This window comes from Phalaenopsis equestris, unplaced genomic scaffold (assembly GCF_001263595.1).
Source record: "Phalaenopsis equestris unplaced genomic scaffold, ASM126359v1 Scaffold000054, whole genome shotgun sequence".
Taxonomy (NCBI): Eukaryota; Viridiplantae; Streptophyta; class Magnoliopsida; order Asparagales; family Orchidaceae; genus Phalaenopsis; species Phalaenopsis equestris.
This window is the reverse complement of record NW_018164496.1, coordinates 2,091,807-2,111,814: the sequence shown is the minus strand read 5'-3', so window position 1 is coordinate 2,111,814 and position 20,008 is coordinate 2,091,807. Positions and strand designations below refer to the sequence as shown.

Sequence of the window (20,008 nt, the reverse complement as noted above, 5' to 3'; positions counted from 1 at the left end):
ACATTTTAAACATATTTTTCGATCAAAAATTTGAAAGATTAAACTTTAATTATTTTTTAATCTAAATTTTACATTTCTAATCATTTGATTAAAATTAAAAAAACTGACATATTAATTAAAAACTAAATTATTTCTCCAACATGTTAGCACACAACAAATCCAACTTCCACGCTACAACATGCATGAAAATCTCCATAATGCAACAAGCAAAGTAGCAAAAAGCTTGCAATTTTTATCATTTGACAGAAACTTCAGCTGATAAAGGCAGGCTGCAAATAACTCTAAGCTCGTCGGCAATGGCGTCGATGAACGAATGGGAATTCGCCGTCCCTGCGAGTGCGAGATGCTTCGGTGCTTCGGCTCGGTCGAAATAGAAAGCTCCTGAAACCAATTTCTCTTTGGGCTGCAATGCCAACCAGACAACTGTGTCTGCTCCCTCCTCACTTGTTCTAAGCTTCCCAGCTAACCTGCAGAAGAGTTTCTTTCAGTTGAAGGAGAGAAAGGGAGTTTCTTCATTTTAGTCCCGGATTTTATAAAAGTGTCAATTTAAGTAGTCCCACATTTTCATTTGGTAAAGGAGCGTCTTCAAAAGCGGCAAGTTTTGCCGCAACTGGCCTCCGCCATTCGACGGATGTGGCTTTTAAAGGGAATTTGATGAATAGGAACGCCCCTTCATCGCCTATTTAAGTCTATATTAGAAAAGTTTGGGGACTAAATTGGAAATCATGTAAGTTGCGGGACTAAAATGAACCTGGCAAAAAATGAGGGGACTATTTTGACACTTTTATCTTGGAGTTTGTTTATAGAAGAAGAGAAGCATACTTTTCGGAGAAGGTGGGCAGACTTTTAGCCACACCGGGTGTTTGAGCCCAACCTGGGTGCATCGTATAGAAACCGATCTCTTTTTCGCCGTAAATTTGAGACCATTTTTCTGTTAATGCAACCTGGAAGAAGAAGAGGAGGGTAAATTTGTGCGAGTTGGTTAAGTTGTCTATATTGTGAAATTAGTCCCCATACGGAATAAGTTTGAATGATTGTTTAATCGTTGAATCAACAAAAATATAAAATAAGATGTATGATTTGATTATGATATGTTATATGATAATGATTCTTACATAAATCAAACAAAGTCAACTAAATGCATATCAATTAATTAAAAAAGAATAAATAGTAGGAAGATTTACATACATGCCACTCAATTCCTATGTCTTTACATATCTAACATTTAAGTTTCAATTATCTATGCATGAAATTTAAAAGTTAAACCGATGATATTTTTGACATGACAGGGAAATTTTTTGGCTGGTATAAATAAAAGCAGTATAAGTTAGTTGTTAGATATGTATATAGATAGGAATTAGCAGGCATGCATGTAAATGCCCAGCTACAGTAACAGTAAGAGGCTATAAGGGATCACTTTTAGTTTTTGTTTTTGTTTTATTCATCTATTTACTTATAAGTGTAACATGCTTGGTCAATTGTAAAATGACGAGTTGTTTTTAGACAAATATTTGTAAAAACAAAGTTATTTCTTTTTTAAAACAAAAAATGAAAACATATAAAAAATGCACCAAAAAAAACCTATTTTTCTAATAAAAGCAAAATTAAAAAATAGATAAAAATAAAAGTGATTCAAAACAAGTCCTAAGTGAATGCATTTACTCCTTTAGATGTCCCCTTATAAACTAAGTGAAGATAAGAGAAGACATTAATGGAGAAGTTTTCATAAACTAATGGATGAAAGAAATATTTTTTCACTAAGGTGGTGATCTTCCAATAACAGCATTTGTATTCACTACAATTTTGAAGCTAATGAAGAGATCATAAATTTGCTCATGGCACACGTAAATACATCGGTTCAGTACTTAAAAAAAATCACCAAGATGCATAAATTATAAATATCAATGTTTTGGATGGTGTGTATGTAATTATCCCGAAATATTTTTCGCTCAATTTCCACTCAACCAATGACTCTCTTTCAATTCCTTTAAACCAGACCAAGAACAAAATGTGAGGAAAAAAAAATCAGTTTAAGGAAAACTTACAGGACCGATCATCCTCTACTGCACAATTTTTTTTTATTTTTTTTTTATTATTTTTTTTTAAGGAATGACCAGAGGCTATTATACGAGGCTCCAGCCACCTCTAATGTGCCTAACAATTCGAGTAACACCTCCTTAAGGCTAACTGTGTCAGAGGGGACTCAAACCCTCCTCCTTAAGGCTAACTGTGTCAGAGGGGACTCAAATCCTCAACCTGAGGGGTCTTATCAACCAACAGACCGAGGTACACGACACATCCTCTACCGTCCAGTTAAATATTCATAATAAGCGGCATTTACATACATAACACACAATTCTTAATTCTTATATATTTACGTATCTCATAACTAAACTTTAATATTTACACACATAACAATCAAATCTTTAATATCACATCAAAAATAATATTATTATCATTTTTTAAAAATGAATACACATTGTTCATGCATAGGTTTAAAGCAACAGAGTATTACATATGTAAATCTGAAAATTTAGGTGCGAGATATGTAACTGCATAAGACTAAGGATGGACTTGTATTTTGTTGAGATGATTAGGTGGATTTAACTCACTATCATTCTCAAACAAGTCCGTGGAGTTAAATTTACTTCAGTTCTAAATAGGATTGAATACAATAAATCCATTGCATATCTTTCGACTGGATTCGAGAATGTACTGTGATAATAGTTCTCACTTTAATTCAGGTTTTGAGACAGATTGTTTATCTACATCATAAGTTCTCACCTCTTAAGTTTTTCTGTAGTCAGTGAAAGGGGTGTGGAGATTACAGAACAAAGAAAACGATCCAATTACCTCAGAAGAATCCAACGATAGGAGATACTAGAAAAAAATCTCATATATGATTCTGTAAACCGACGATAGGAATGGCTTGTTTTTCTAAGTTTTGGAGCTAAAAGGTAGTTATTTATTGCAGATAGAGACAGAGGGTTTTTACTGGGCTCTGATAGTGTGTTAAACTGTAAGACAAACCAGAAGCATCTTCTATCGAGAGTGCAAATGTGTTATCTTATTACAAGATTTACAGTCATACCATGCGATTCCTATGTGTTGACATATCTAAAGCCTAAAATTCAATTTTAGATATACGCCACATTATCTATGCATGAAAATGTGTATTTTACTTTTTAGAAGTTAAAATGATGGAACTGTTTATGTGATATAGAAAAATTGGATAACATAAATGTAAAAAAAAGTAAGTTTAGGTTTTATATATGTAAATATGTAGGCACTGAGGGGTATGTATGTAGATGCCTGATTATTATGATCATCATCAAACAAGCCCAAAAAAAAGAAGATTTTCTTCATTACATTAAGCAAACTAATGCATCTCAAATAGACATTTAAGTTTTATTTCAAACCTGAATTCTCTTGTTCCGAGCATATTGCGTTACTCCATCAAAATTTGGCTCACTATACTGCAACAAACGAACAATGCCAAGTATTTCAAATAATAAGTTTAAAATCTAAATCTTCTTTGAAATAATATGCATGTTAATTATCATAGAAATGTATTCAGTGAAAGAAGAAACTGAGGTATTTTTTTATGACTGAAATGAAAAAAAAAATTGTAAAATTTATCTTTTAAATGACATGAAAACTAAGTCGCTTAAGATTATGCTAAGAAACTCACCCTAACACTGAGAAAGGAAAAAGAAAGCACCAAAGAGGAAGGTGACAATCTAACCATGCTCCTTTAGTTATTCGGAATATTTACATACATACCACTCACTCAATTCCAATATATTTACATATCTAACAGCTAAACTTTGATTTTTATATATATGCCACCTTACTTATGTAAAAAAAAGTGTATTTCATATTTTAAATTTTAAAATACAACAACAACAACAACAAGCCTTTAGCCCACTAAGTGGGGTAGGCTACATGAATCCTTTTTCTCATTTAATTCTAATACATTAAAATCGTTTTTTATACAATATGCTCAAGTTTTTCTAGGTATGTCTCTGCCTTCTTAACATAAGTCGAATCTAAAACATCTACTTTCCTAACCATATCTTCAGATGGTTGACGTTTATCATGACCAAACCATCTAAGATGACTCCCTCTAACTTAATCCGCCACAGAAGCAGTTGACGTTTATCATGACCAAACCATCTAAGATGACACCCTCTAACTTAATCCGCCACAGAAGCAACACCAACCCTATCACGGATATATTCATTTTATATTTTTTTTTAAGTGTAAAGCCACTCATCCACCTAAGCAATCTCATCTCGGCAAAACTTAACTTATTTTTATGCTTCTCTTTTAAAGGCCAACATTCTGTGCTATAGAGCATTGCAGGTCTCACCACCATCTTATAAAATTTTCCAATCAGTCTAAGAGGTACTTTCAATAGGCCTGAAGCATTCCTCTACTACAACCAACCAACTTGAATTCTACTAATAACATCCCCATCTATATCACCATCACTTTGAACAATAGACCTGAGATATTTAAAGAGTTCACACCTTTTAATGATTTGATCACCCATAGTTACAACTCTGCCACTAGAGCTACTACTACTAAAATTATAGCATGTATTAAGTTTTATTTCTACTCAAGCGAAAGCCTTTAAGCTCCAATGTAGACCTCCATAATTCAAGTTTTTCATAAGCTCTTTCTCTGGTTTTATCCACAAGAAGGATATCATCAGAGAAAAGGATACACCAAGGTACATCCTCCTGTAAATGTCCAGTAAAAATATGGGCTTAAAGTTGATCCCATATGTAATCAGACTGAAATAGAAAAATAATTGGTCAATCCTCCTCCTATTTGAACACAAGTAACAACTCTAGTATACATATCTTTAATGACTTGAATATAAGTCATATCAACACCTTTCCTCTCTAGAACTCTCCAAAGGATATCTCTTGGAACCCTATCGTAGGCCTTTTCTAAATAAAAAAAAAATCATACGTAGACTCTCCTTATTCTCTTTGTACTTCTCCATCAAACCTCTCAAAAAATGTATAGCTTCCATAGTAGACCTGCCGACATGAATCCAAACTGATTATGAGAAATCTTTGTAATACGTCTTAACCTATTGTAATATGTCTTAACCTATCGTCTTAAACTATATTCAATTACCCTCTCTTATAATTTTAAAGTATGAGACATCAAATTAACTCCTATATAATTTGCACACTCTTGTGCATCCTCTTTTGTATAAAAAATGGGACCAAAATACTCTTCCTCCACTCCTCCGACATTTTTTTTAATTTTTAAAATAATATTAAAGAGTATCGTAAGCCAAGAAGCTCCTATATCTTCTAAATATTTTCAAACTTCAATTGAGATGTCATCAGGTCTTATAGACTTTCCACCATTAGTTTTCTTTAAAATCTTCTTAACTTCTTTTTTACTATTATTATTAACGATATTAAGATCATTAAAGTCGATCTTATTTTCAAAAACTTCATTGAAAAATTTATCAAAATAACTCACCCACCTATTTAAAGTTAATTGTATTTTCAGAAACTTTATTGAAAAGTTTATTAAAATAACTCACCCAACAATTTTGAATATCATTTTGATTTTCAACTTTAATATATTTTACTTGAGTCAAATATTTTTTTCTTTTCTTTTTGTTTAGAACATATATTTTTCACCCTCTTTAGTATCTAATCTATCATAAAAATTACTAAAAGTGAAATTTTATATTTTTCCAAGTTCTCTAAGCTTTTACATTTAAACCAACTTTTATAACATAATTTCTTATGTTTTATCTTTTCTTGCACATTTTTTTTTCACCACCAACTATTTTTATTTATAAAAAATTTTTCTTTTGATTCTTCAAGTACATCTTTTGTCACTTGATTGATAGTGTTTATTGTTTTATCTCACATAAAATTTGGTTTTTCGCAAACATCCCAAACCTTGAAATTTTGAAATCTACTCATAAAAATAATTTTATATTTGTCTTTTAGGTGTCCCCATCTAATTCTGTGACAATGATTCTTAAATTTTTTTATTTTATAACTCTTCATCTTACAATTCAGAACTAATAATCGATGTTGAGTATTTAAATTCTCACTAGGAATGACCTTACAATTTTTACATTCGATGATCTCTTCTTCTATAAAAAAAATAATTAATTTGTGTTTTATTAGATCTATACTTTTAAATAATAATATGTTAATCTCTTTTCTTAAATAAATTATTAGCAATAACAAAATCATAAGCTTAAAAAATCTAATATGACTACCTTCTTCATTAATCACTCCAAAACCGTAGTTACCATGAATATTTCTAAAATCATCTACTACACTATGGACATGTCCATTTAAATCTCCTCCAATAAATTTTTTTTCTTCAAAAGATATCATTTGTATTAATTCTTCTAGATCATTCCAAAATTTTTCTTTGGAGTCTATATCTAAATCTACTTGAGGAACATAAGCACTTATAATATTAAAAATTATAGTATCAACAAGAATATTTAGGACTATAACTTTATCTCAAATTCTATTAATTTTTACAAAATAGTCTTTCAAAATATGCTCCCACACCTAGAGAAAGAAAACAACAGTCAAACAAAAACATGCATAAAAAAAACAAACCCTATGTTTCTCCCTTAAATAAAATTCTCCCATCGCATTTAAAACCTTCCTTTCCCACTTTCCCTCCAAACTTCTTTTAATCCCTCCTCCTTTAGTATGTAATTAAGCCTCTTATGGTCCCCACATGCTCCCTGCCTTTTTCTGCCGCCGCACAGTTTTTCTGCCGCCGCACAGTGCCGCCCCTTTGCTTCTTCACTCAAACAGGATCGGCCAGGCAAGTTGATGTTTTGGATTTCGATCGGTCCAGGGGCAGGCGTAATAGGGGAATTTACATACATACTATCAAATTTCTATGTATCGTCTAACACCTAAATCTTTTATATCACATCAAAAGCACCACTATTTTAATTTTTAAAAAGTGAAATACATATTTCCATGCAGTGGTGAGGTGACACATGTAAAAATGGAAATTTTGGAGTTAGATATGCAAATACGTAGGAATCATGTGGTATGTATAGAAATCTTCCATGAAAAAGATGGCAGCATGCTACTTTTTTGCACTTGTTATAAGAGTGTTTTATGCATGAAACATAAATACTCATCAAAATTATTTTTTTAATCAGTCTATTTGTGCCAAAAAAAAAAAAAAAATTGATCACTACATCTGAAAGCACCTGTAGATCCTTAGACAGAGGAGTTATGTACATTCCACCAGAAGAAACTGTAATAACTCGAGCATCAGGCGCAGCTTTCTCCAGCAACGGCATCATTAATTCAGTCATAGCGAAAGTTCCCGCTACATTAACCGCAAAATTTAGCTCCAATCTGTTAAAACAAAATAAAAGTACGGGCATTTACATACAAAGCACACAATTCTTATGCATTTACATATCTAACACAAACATTTATATTTACATGTATACCACTCAAATTTTAACATCACATAAAAAATATCACCAGTACTATCTTTTTAAAAGTGAAATACACCTTTTGACACACATTTTTATGACACCAAGGTGCTATAAGTGTAAATATCAGATATTGGGTTTCAGATATGTAAATGCATAAGAACTGTTTTGGTATGTATGTAAGTTTCCCTAAAATATAGAAAGATATACATACATACAACTCAATTCCTAAGGATTTACATATCTAACACCTAAACTTCAATTTTGCCATATATGCCACCTTATCAATGAATGAAGAGGTGTATTTCACTTTTAAAAGTTAAAATGATGGTATTTTTAATGTGATATGAAAGATTTAAACGGTATAAATGGAAAAAGTAGAGTTTATGCGTTAGATATGTAAATACATAAGAATTAAGTGGTATGTTTGTAAATTCCCCAATATAGAGCATTTGAGTAATCTGATAACATTCTTATGTTGGTCGAGTAACGTGTCAAAATAGACTCCTGACTATTTATAAGGGAGCACTTTAGCCCAAGAGTTTATAAAAGCATCAAATTAGTCCCTAAAATCTTTTAATATAAATTGAAACCGTCTCCATGGAGGACTATTTTAGCCCACACTAAAATAGTCTAGGCACTTTTATAGACTCTGGGACTAAAACGAATCCCTACAAAAAGTCGGACCATTTTGACACTTTTCCCTATGTTGCTCTTACAATACAACAAAGCTTGCGACACATTTTGATATGTAACTCACCCTTCTGCTGTGGTCACTCTGTTGTTCTCAAGTAGTCCAGCATTATTAACCTAACATCCAAAATTTTCCAATTAATTAATCTATTTATTTACGAATCAGGAAAAATATAATAGAACCAGGAAGCAATCCTAAGGAATTGCTGGGTGAAAATATAATTAATCAGTAAAACTTACTAAAACATGAATTGGTTTGTTCTCGGAAGAAAATCTGGATGCAAAAGATTTTATTTCTCTGATAGAAGAAAGATCACAGATCTGCAATAAAAAATCGGTTTTTTAGATAACTAAAGAAAGGTTATAGAAAATATTTGGTTCAGGTCATGAGTGATAGATCAAAATATATCTTACACTCATCTTAAAGCAAATTCAACGACTTTAAGACCCATCCTCGCAGAATTCTAGTCAATATACCCTGACCCATTTTTTTCTGAAGGCTTCTTTCTCTCTCTTTTTTTTGGGGGCCGTTTACATATCTAACTCTTAAAGTTTTCTTTTTACATTTATACCACACAGATCATTGATATCAATACCACCATTTTAACTTGAAAAAAAAAAGAGTGAAATCCATCTTTTCATGCACATGTATGGTGGTATGCATGTAAATATTAAAGTTCCAATGTCACGTATGTACATACATAAGAATTGAGCGGCATGTATGTTTATCTTCCCTTTTTTTTAAGTTTGTTATTTTAGCAGAAAAAGAAAAACTAAAATGCAAGAACAAGAAAACAAATTCATGACAACACCTCTAGATGTATATTTTTGTTTCCAGTGTTTGCTTGAATCTTTGAGAGGGCAGCTTCTCCCTTCTCTTTGTTCCGGCAGACAATGTACACAGTAGCACCACTGTAAATCAGATAGCGATGAAGCAAATGAAGAAATTCAAAATATTTAAGGGAATATTGTGTTATTATTACTAGTTGAACAGTCCAAATATATGAATGTAATGATAGTTTGCCATACCGCTGTAGTATTTGATGTTAGGAAAATTTACATAGCTAGCACACAATTCTTATGTATTTACTTATTTCACACCTAAACTTTCATGTTTACAAACACAGCATTTTGATGCTTTAAACCTGTTGAGAATTGAAACTTATTTAGAATCCTATTGGTAAAAAGAGAATATTTGATGAAGTATGGGGGGTTCATTTGCAAAATATTATAATACCCTATTTAAGCCCATATTTTGAATGTACAAAGTATATTTTCAACAACTATTTCAATTTAGTCTCAGAGCAAAACCTTAACCCAAGAACATCGCCAAAATCAACAAGACCTCCATTCGCCCGTGGGACACATTCGCCGCTGCATTTGCTGACTCCTATGGTGGCACGGGCTGTCATATCGTGACAGTGGTCATGATGTCGATCGCAGCAAGAATGTAGATCCTGAGTTTTTTCTCTACTTTGAGAATTGCGTGAGGCAGGCAACGATATCGAGGCCGCCGAGGATTTCAACTATGTAAGGATGCATCATCGATGATGGGCTACAAAGAAAGCCAGTTTCAGCTTGCTCTTCAAGCCTGTATGATGATCTGGAATGCAAGAAAGAAGAGAATTTTGCACGGATGAGGACTATACAGGTTATGACCCATTTGAACCCGACCTTTGATCAGAGGAGATTTGTCCTCCTAGCTCAGGCGACTATCCCTTCAATGAATGAGGTCATTGTTGTGATGATACAGGAGGAGAGTCACATGAAGCTATACTGAGTCGAGTGGACTTCCGAGTGAGTGATCAACTTTAGTTGCCTAGAGTTCATGATAGAAGTCCAGAGAGAGACTCACAAGTGCTACAACTGTGGTAAAGTTGGACATCTGAGCAAGACTTGTCCTAGTCTGCCTAAGAAGAGAGACAAGATGAAGGGTGTGGACAAGGTGGAGATCGTGGTCCTGGCCGTAGTGGTCAAAAAAGGGGAAAAGGGGGATACCAAGCGAATCTGATAGTAGCAGAGAAGGGAGAGACAAGTGTAGTTTTTATGAATAAAAATCATGACTGTCTGAAGTTGTTGAAAAAAAACAGAAAGCAGCAGCTGAAGGTGCTTCCAACGATCGTCATCAAATGGTAACATTACCACTTATACTCAATCTAACAGAGGTACTCGTAATACACATGCATTTGCCTCTATTTCTACCACAGAATCATCAGAGTGAATTGTAGATTCTGGTGCATCTCGACATGCGACAGGTACTGCTAAAGAGTTTTCTTTCTATACTCTCCCTACAATACCAGATAAAATATAGACTGATGACGGTATAGCACAGTTTATAGTTGGTAAGGGTACAATTAGGGGTATCAATTATATGACTTTGTCCAATATTTTATATATTCATTTTCCAGTAAACCTTTTATCGATTAGTGTTATTATTCTCTAACTAAAATGTATTGTTTCTTTTGATATTCTCAAGAATTTCTTCCAAAAGAAAGGGACGTGTCGAACACCTAGGATTGAAACGTGGCATAGTGGACTCTAATACTTGGACAAGGAGGGGATGAACTCAGTTTTGACATATATGGTAGCGAGTGCTTAAGCGGGAGAATCTTGGAGTTTGAAGAAAGTGTTACTGCTACATCACAGACTCATTAGACATTCTTATTTTAGTTTATTTAGTCGGTTGTATCCTTCTTCGCAAGAAAAGACATATAAACAAAAGTCGGTTCGTGATGCTTGTGAGTTTGGTAAGCTTACTAAGAGCTCATATATGAGTTATGCGAATAAAAGTTCTGGTATTTTTGACTTGATACATATATGTTTAGGGACCCTGTTCTACAAGTTCTATGAATGATTATCAATATTTTGTGATATTTATTTATCATCTTTCTTATGTACTTGATTATATTTCATGAAAAATAAGAGTAATGTGTTCGTTAGATTTAAATACTTTAACGAGACAATTCAAACTCAAGATGGTGCAGCAGTGAGGGCATTGGGATATGATAATGGGATAGAGTATATTAAAAGAGCATTTGGGAAATACTTATCAGCTCAAAAGATACATCAAACCACATATGCATATATACTGACAGAATGGAGTAGCGAAGAAGAAAAATAGACACCTTCTAGAGATAGTTCAAAGCATAATAATCATAATGAACGTCTCAAAGCACTTATAGGGGCAAGCAGTTTTGACAACTGCTCAATTGATCAATGGGATACCCTCAAGGGTGTTGAATTGGAAGTCTCATTGTCAGATGTCAAAAGGAGATAATAGCAAGATCCTCTCGTTGAATGTGTTTGGATGCATATGTTTTGTGAAGGATAATAAGTCATCGGTAGGGAAGTGGATCACAGAGCTGTGAAATATGTGTTTGTAGGTTATTCTGCTACCCAGAAAGAGTATGTATGTTGGAGCCCAATAAATAAGAAATTGTTTATGAGCATAGATGTGTCATTTAAAAATTTGAACCATACTACACCCAAGAGATGAACTCAGCCTTTGGTGACTCGTCAGATACAGGAGATATAAGGCAAGAGGGGTGAGTAGCAATGATGAGAGAATGGTACACTTGAGAGAGATGTTTTTTCATGTGATGTGGGATGAATCAGTTGAGCAACCGAACCCAGATGTAGTGGGATTCAGACTAAAGATGAGCTAAGGGTGTATATACGGAGAAAAAAGCAAAATGAGGGAATGGAGTCTACAGTGTCACTTTTGTCAACTAGTCCCTTGTTCTGATATTCCTCTACTCTTGAAACACCTACACCAACCACCTCCAACTCATAACACTCAGGTGATATGATTCCTCCTCCTCCTAACCCCCCAAACTTAAGGAGGATTAGTGACAGCAATGCGGGACATCCTCTCGATCATGTAGGTGAGAACATAACCTTGTTTCATATTCTGGATGCATTCATTGCTTCTGTAGAAATTGTCTTTGCTAAGAAGGATCCCAAATGAAAAGCGGCTATGCATGAGGAGCTTATGGCTCTCGATTAAAATCGAACATGGGAGATGGTACCACTATCAGTGGAAAAAAAAGTTATTAGGTACAAGTGGATCTTCACAGTGAAACAAACTTCATAAGGGAAGGTGGAGCAGTAAAAAACTCGACTGATGGTGAAAGGGTAAAGTAAGACATATGACATTCACTATAATGAAAGCTTTGCACTAGTAACAATCTTTACACCAAACACCTCCGACTCAAAACTCTCAGGTCATATGATTCCTCCTTCTCCCAACCTCCTAACCTTAAGGAGGATCTCTCGCAGCAATGCGGGACATTCTCTCGATCGTTTTAGGTGCGAACATAACTTTGTTTCATATTCCGGAAGCTTTCATTGCTTCTTTGGACATTGTATCTATCCCCAAGTGTTGGTGGATTGCTAAGAAGGATCCTAAATGAAAAATGATTATGCATGAAGAGCTTAGGGCTCTCGATAAGAATTTAACATGGGAGATAATACCACTATCAGCGAAAAAAAAGGTGTTAGGTGCTAGTGGATCTTCACATTGAAGCAAACTCCATAAGGGAAGATGGAGCAGAAAAAAACACGATTAATGGCGAGAAGGTACAGTTAGACATATGACATTCACTATAACGAAATATTTGCACTAATAGTAAAGATTAGCACAGTGAGAACACAAGTTTCTCTAGAAGTGTACGATGGATAAAAATTACACCAACTTGATGTAAATAATGCATTCCTTCATGGTGAGTTACTGGAGAAGATTTATATGGCGATACCACCAGGATTTGGTATAATCCAAAAAATTGGCAAAGTGTGTAGGCCCGTGGACTTCTCAAGTCTGGTTTAACAAGTTTAAAAAGGACATGGTGGGCATTGGATATCAGCAGAACAATGCAAATAATATGGTATTCTTTTGACAACATGAAAGTCACACCACAACATTTGTTGTACATGTTGATGACATCATTGTCACCGGTGATAATGAGACAAAATTTGTCCAACTAAAGGTAAAATTGGGCAATGAATTTGAGATGAAGAATCATTGATAACTCAGATACTTTCTCGGGATTGAAGTGACTTGTAAATTTGAGGGAGTGGTCTTGTCCCAGAGAAAGTATATATTAGATCTCCTCACAAAAACATACATGTTATGGTGCAAACATACAGTATCTCTAATTGACCAGAGGTAAAACTGAGTGCAGTGGCAGAAGAATCTATTGATTGTGAGAGGTACTAGATAGTGGTGGGTCGTCTGATCTATTTGTGTCACACTTGAGCCGACATCTCTTTTGCAATGAGCTTGGTGAGTCGCTGTATGCATGATCCAATGAATGGACATATGGATGCAGTGTACATATTTTAAGGCACCTGAAGAGTGCACCAGTGAAGGGGTTAGATCTTCAAGAAAAAATGGGCATGTAGACATTGAGGGCTTTTGTGATGCTGACTAGGCTAGTTGTGAAGATGACCAAAGATCCACCTTAGGATACTGCATTGTTCACTTGGAATAGCAAGAAATAGTTTGTAGTAGCGAGGTCAACAGCAGAGGCAGAGTACATGACCATGACCTTAGGAGTAGCCGAGATGATGTGGCTGAGAGCCTTGTTTGTAGAGCTCAAGGTGGATCAAGGAACTTAAATGAAGTTGTGGTGTGAAAACAAGTCAGCAATCAACATTGACAATAACCCAGTGCAACATGATAAAACCAAACATGTGGAGATTAATAGATTATTCATGAAGGAGAAGCTAAATAACGAGCTACTGGAGCTAAGTCAAGTAGACACAGGAGAGCAAGTGGTTGATTGTCTCACTAAAGGACTTAGTTCATTAGATTTTCCTAGGTTATGTGACAAGATAGGCTTGGTGAATATCTTTTGCCCATCTTGTGGGGGTTCAAGAATTGAACCTTATTTAAGGTCTTGTTAGTAAAAAGGGAATATTGAAGAAGTCTAGGGATTTCTTTGTAAAATATTGTAATACCCGATTTAAGTCCATCTTATCAATGTACAAAGTAGGTTTTTAACAATTATTTCAATTAAACCTATGCATAAAAATGTATATTTCATTTTTAAAAAGTGGTACTAGTACTATTTTTATTTGATATTAAAGATTTAAGTGTTGTGTGTAAATATGAAAAATTAGGTGTGATATATGTAAATACATAAGAAGTGTGCTATGTATGTAAATGCCCCTTTTTAAAAACATTCAAATTTGCCTTAATTACTAGAATAACTCTCCCAGAATCCATTCTAATGTAGTAAGCAAAATTAAAATACATGCTAGAGACTAAAAGGTGGAAATGAGCCATTTGATCATCCCACTAGCATGAATCTCGTTATGTAATGGCTTGTAATTAAGGTCTCATAGAAAAATGACTTATGGATATACTTTTGATTTGTTTCATAAAGTTATTTTGAAAATCTCAACAACAACGACAAATCTTCATCCCACTAAGTAGGGTCAGCTACATGAATCCTTTTTTTCTCCATCCTTTTTCTCCATTGCATCCTATTGAGTGTCATAATTTCATTTAATTCTAATAAATTAAGATCATTTTTTTATACAATATGCTAATATCTTTTTAGGTCTACCTCTGCCTTTCTTAACATAAGTCGAATCTAAAACATCTACTCTCCTAATCTGATCATCAGATGGTCGACGTTTAATTTGACCAAACCATTTAAGATGACTATCTCTAATCTTGTTTGTCACTGGAGCTACACCAACACTATCTTGTATATATTCCTTTCGCCTTTCATCTCTAAGTGTCATCCCGCTCATCCACCTAAGCATTCTCATGTCAACAACACCAAAGTTTGTTTAATGTTTCTCTTTAAAAGCCAATATTTTGCACCATAGAGCATTGCAGGTCTCACCACCATCTTATAAAATTTTTCTTTCAGCCTAAGCAGTACTTTTCTATCACAGAACAGACCCGATGCATTCCTCCTCTTCAACCAACCAACTCAAATTCTACTAATAACGTCCCCATTTATATCGCCATCATTTTGAACAATAGACCCGAGATATCTAAAGCGTTCACATATTTTAATGATTTTGATCGCCATTGTTACAACTCCGCCACTAGAGCAACTACAAATAAAATTATTTTCCATGTATTCACTTTTAGATATTCTCAAACGAAGGCCTTTAGACCTGAAGTTAGACCTCCATAATTCAAGTATTTCTTGGACTCTTTCTCTAATTTTATTTACAAGAAGGATATCATCAGCAAAAAGCATACACTAAGGTACACAAGGACGGACCTAGGTAGGGTCCAAGGGGCACTTCCCCACTGCCTCTCAAGTTTAGATTTTTAACTCATATGGAAAGGAAATTTGGTCATTTGCCCCTCCTGAAATTTAAGTTTTGTCTCTCCTGAAATATTACTTTGCTCTTTTGTTGCCCTGACCCTTTTCATGTTGGGTTTGAGGGGCAGTTTAACTCCACTAAAAAAAGAGGTTGGTTCCGCCCCTGAATGTACATCCTCATGTAAATGTCCAGTAAAAGCACCCATAACTAAAGCAAAAAGATATGGGCTTAAAGTCAATCCCTGATGTAATCCAACTGAAATAGAAAAATACTTAGTCAATCCTCTTTTTCGAACACAAATGACAGCTCTAGTATACATATCTTTAATGTCTTGAATAAAAATCATATCGATGTCTTTATTCTCTAAAACTCTCCAAAGGACTTCTCTTGGAACTCTATCGTAAGCTTTTTCTAAATCAATAAAAAATATATGTAGATCCTCCTTATTCTCTTTGCACTTCTCCATCAAACCTCTTAATAAATGTATAACTTCCATAGTAGGCCTGCCCGGCATAAATCCAAACTGATTATGAGAAATCATTTTTTCTAAATTTTAAAATTTTGTGGTATTATTTATTGTCTTCCCTTGGACTCTATCGTTATATTTGATATCTAAGAGTTTATTATCGTAAAAGTCTAATAGAAGTCGTAACACATTTTAGCCATCAATTCAGCAAACCAATATAAAATTTTGAAACATTTACAGGCATTTACATACATACCACCCAATTCTTATGTTTTACATATCTAACAGCTAAACGTTAATTTTTTTACATTTACACCACCCAACTCTTTTCATATGACATTAAAAAAACCGCTATTTTAACTTTTAAAAAGTGAAATACATATTTTGATGTGTAGATAAGATGACATAAATGTGAAAATTAAAGGGTAGGTGTTAGATATGTAAATACATCAAAAATTGAGAGGTATGCATGTAAACCTTCCTAAATTTTTTTATTTGGATTGTATTTTTTTCTTTATTTTGTTTTATTTTCTCTCCAATATTTGAATTAGGTCTAGCCTAATTCATAACAAATCTAGGGTTAGTTAACTCATCTAAGGTTAAAATTCAATAAAAACAATTGACTGTTGTAAATTAATATAAACGCAAGGATTAAAGTGGCATTATAACAATATGTTATATTATATGGTCATACAACATTATTAAATTCATTAGTTCAGAAAGTTCACCGGCAAACAAAATTCAATCAATTACTCCAGAAAATAGAATTTGAAATGTCATCTCATCTGACAAAAATAATAAATTAAATTTTAAAAAAATAAAATCATTACCGTGAAGCAAGACCCTCAGCTGTAGCAAAACCAATGCCGGAATTTCCTCCTGTCACCAAACAATTCTTCCCTTCCATTTGAACCCCCATATCCTCCGCCTTGAACTTCTTCGAATGTTCTCTGAATCAAAATATTGCAGAATCAGCACAGTATTCTGATAAGATTTAATCTCTCCGAAGAACAAATTTTCTCCTCAATTATTACAATCTACGATAATTTGAGTGAGGGAAAGGGGAAAGAGAGTAGAAATTACTGAAAACCAGATTTGGTGAATTGGGTGAATCCGTATACCCCGAAAGCAACTTGCCTCCATGCCTGCAAGGTTCGAATTTCTTGGGTAATAAGATGACAGAGTTTTTAGAAGCCCTAGAGATTGAAGATTTATAAGAAGGGAAAGGCCGATTGAGCAATGGCTTACCCTTTGAAGAAACATGATTCCGGTGAGCGCGATTGCTTCCTTCCGCTTTGCTCGTCAGTCTGATGGCTACTTGACTGGAGATGAGAGAGGAAATTTGGGGCATTTTGCATGCATGACACGATTCTTATTTATTTGCATATCCAACACCTAGCTTTACATATTTGCAAGCGTCTAATATATCATATATTATATATCATTTTTTTTATTTATAAAAGGTAAAATATATATTTATTTTATACAAACCATACACAAATTTATGATATCAGTGTTATGAATGTAAAAAACGAAAGTTTGGGCGTCTTGATATGCAGATCATAGGAATTGTGCGGCATGCATGTGAATTTTGAGAAAATTTTGCGTATGTGAGCTGTGTGCGGACGGACGCGATGCACCAGCGACGTTTTTTCGTCAGTGTATCGTATCCGTCATCCGTACGTAGCTCGCGTACAGACGATGTGCACAAATTTTTTTTCGAGTTTTTTTCGGTATTATTTGTTTCAACATATTGAATTAATTTTATATTGTTTTTTAGTGCCATCGAGCTTTAAATTATGTTGATTCTGAATATTTTCTTAAAAATTATTGAATCAATTTATGTAATTCGCATGTATATTCATTTATTTTTTTTTCTTTAAGAAAAAGTAATTATTTTATTGTACATCAAGAATATGTCAACAAAAATCCTGAGAAGATTCAACAGCCACGATGGAATGAAGTGTAATAAAGGGGAACTCACTAAAAATTGACCAAAAGGTCTCACTTAACCAATTGGATATGGTAATCTGAGCCAAAGACGAAGGCTAACCGAGCCAGAAGAATGATGAAAAGAACAATCTGACTTCAAGCCGCTCAGACTAGAGCAAAACAGGTAAACACCCAAGTTGAATGTCCAACTGAATGCATCTATCAAGATCTCGACAGATCCGACCCAAAGAAAAGATTCGTCTCCTTGCATCACCAGTTGTCCTTGTGGTTCCTCATCAGAGACCAATAATTGGTAATACAATAGAGCTTCACAATCATCTCAAAGGGTTCTCTTATTAAAGAATAAGCTATCTATCAAGTTACTTTAATTCACCATCTGCACAATAACCTAGTTAATTATGTCGATGGGAACAACTCATATAGAGATCAAGGGTCGATAATCAGACTAAATCAACTAACAGGCAAAGTTTAGTTAAATGAGTCAATTCTGCAGACTCGAAGCTAATCAACTTCGGTCATCCGATTAAAGAATAAGCTATCTATCAAGTTACTTTAATTCTCCATCTGCACAATAACCTAGTTAATTATGTTGATGGGAACAACTCATATAGAGATCAAGGGCCAATAATCAGACTAAATCAACTAACAGACAAAGTTTAGTTAAATGAGTCAATTTTGCAGACTCGAAGCTAATCAACTTCGGTCATCCGGCAGCACCAACTCAACCTAGCCGAACGTTAAAGCAGGGGCAAAACATTTTATTCTATCCTTATTCAAACCTGCATTTAGACCTAATTTAAAGTTACTTCAATCATGAATTGAATCTCTTTATATTTTGTCACTCTTATAAATATTTGCAATCCCATAGAGGTCTTCATTTGGTCAAATCATTTGCGAATAACTTTTCTCCTTAAGACATTCTAGCCCTATCATGTAAACTATTTTCCTCCTTCACACATCTTGTTATCATCAATTCCTTCATTTTAATGCATTTCCTTACGGGTTCTATCAAATATGAGCGCTTATTCTATCATGATACCAGACACAAATTTGTGTCTAGAGTCCACTGGGCACTTGCCACGTGACAAGTGAACTAATACACGGGTTGGTAAGTTTTTTAGAGGGGCGTGGCCTATGACCACTGGACTCCAGACGTAAATTTTTCGTCTTTTGTCCTAATAGAATAATTTTTCATTAAATACATGCTCTTTTTCGCACACCATCGATCTCATCGCCAACCCTAATTGCTTCTCGTCTAATGGTGGTTGGAGTCCTGATAATCGAATTGGTGGTTGAAAATATAAAAGAATTATTGGTTAAAGATATGGAGGTGTGATTTGCAGTTTATGGTGAAAAATTAGGGCCTTTAAAGAGATGTTGTGGTGGGATAACTAAAATAAGCTCTATTTAGGCCGGCTTATTAGTTTATCTTTTCAAGTAATGGGTTTAATAAAACATAAATGATGCATAAAATAAAATGAAAAGTAGCATTCAAGATTGTGAAAATCAAACTAGACAACGAACATGAAGAAACAAAGGTTTTCAGTTCAATGTTTGAACCTAAAGACACAACAAATATTTAAATTATTTTAAAATAACTTAAATAAGAAAATACTAATATTTTAATATAATTTTATTGATTTAACAAAAAATTATTTTAAATTTAAAACTATTTTTTTAATATTTTGAACAATATTCTATATAAGGAGCACATATTTCATAAAAATTAATATCCTAAAATTTTTAACTAAAATTTATGTGTTTAATTTAAGCTCGTTTAAACTTTATTTATTTATTTATTTATTATTCCTATTTTTCTTCTTATATATTTACATATCCCACATCAAAATTTAATATTTACAAACTCAAAATTTTAATCTCATTATAAAAAAGCATTATCATCATTATTTTTAAATCGAACGTAGCTTTTTCTGCGATAGCTTCAAAGCACCAAATGCTATGTATGTAAATATGAAAGTTTAGGTGTGAGATGTAAATACATAAAAATTGTGTGCCACACATGTAAATTTCCCTGAAAGCAAATACAATTAGGTCTATGGCTCGTTGTTCGCGAACAACTCGTGTTCGGCTCGTTCGCTAAGTTAGCGAGCCGAACACGAACAACACGAATAAAT

The 20,008-nt window shown here is 33.8% G+C and overlaps 1 protein-coding gene across 1 annotated transcript; it reads right to left on the bottom strand.

The window, feature by feature from the left end:
- Positions 1-125: 125 nt before the first annotated feature.
- Positions 126-17,278, bottom strand: LOC110019293 (dehydrogenase/reductase SDR family member 12). The gene is made up of 10 exons (XM_020716913.1): positions 17,169-17,278; positions 17,004-17,065; positions 16,751-16,870; positions 8,977-9,076; positions 8,405-8,485; positions 8,232-8,281; positions 7,238-7,388; positions 3,420-3,476; positions 823-944; positions 126-467 (listed from the first exon to the last, which is right to left on the bottom strand). The coding sequence occupies exons 1-10, from the start codon at positions 17,181-17,183 to the stop codon at positions 236-238; spliced, it is 990 nt and encodes a 329-aa protein (XP_020572572.1). The 5' UTR covers positions 17,184-17,278; the 3' UTR covers positions 126-235.
- Positions 17,279-20,008: the final 2,730 nt, after the last annotated feature.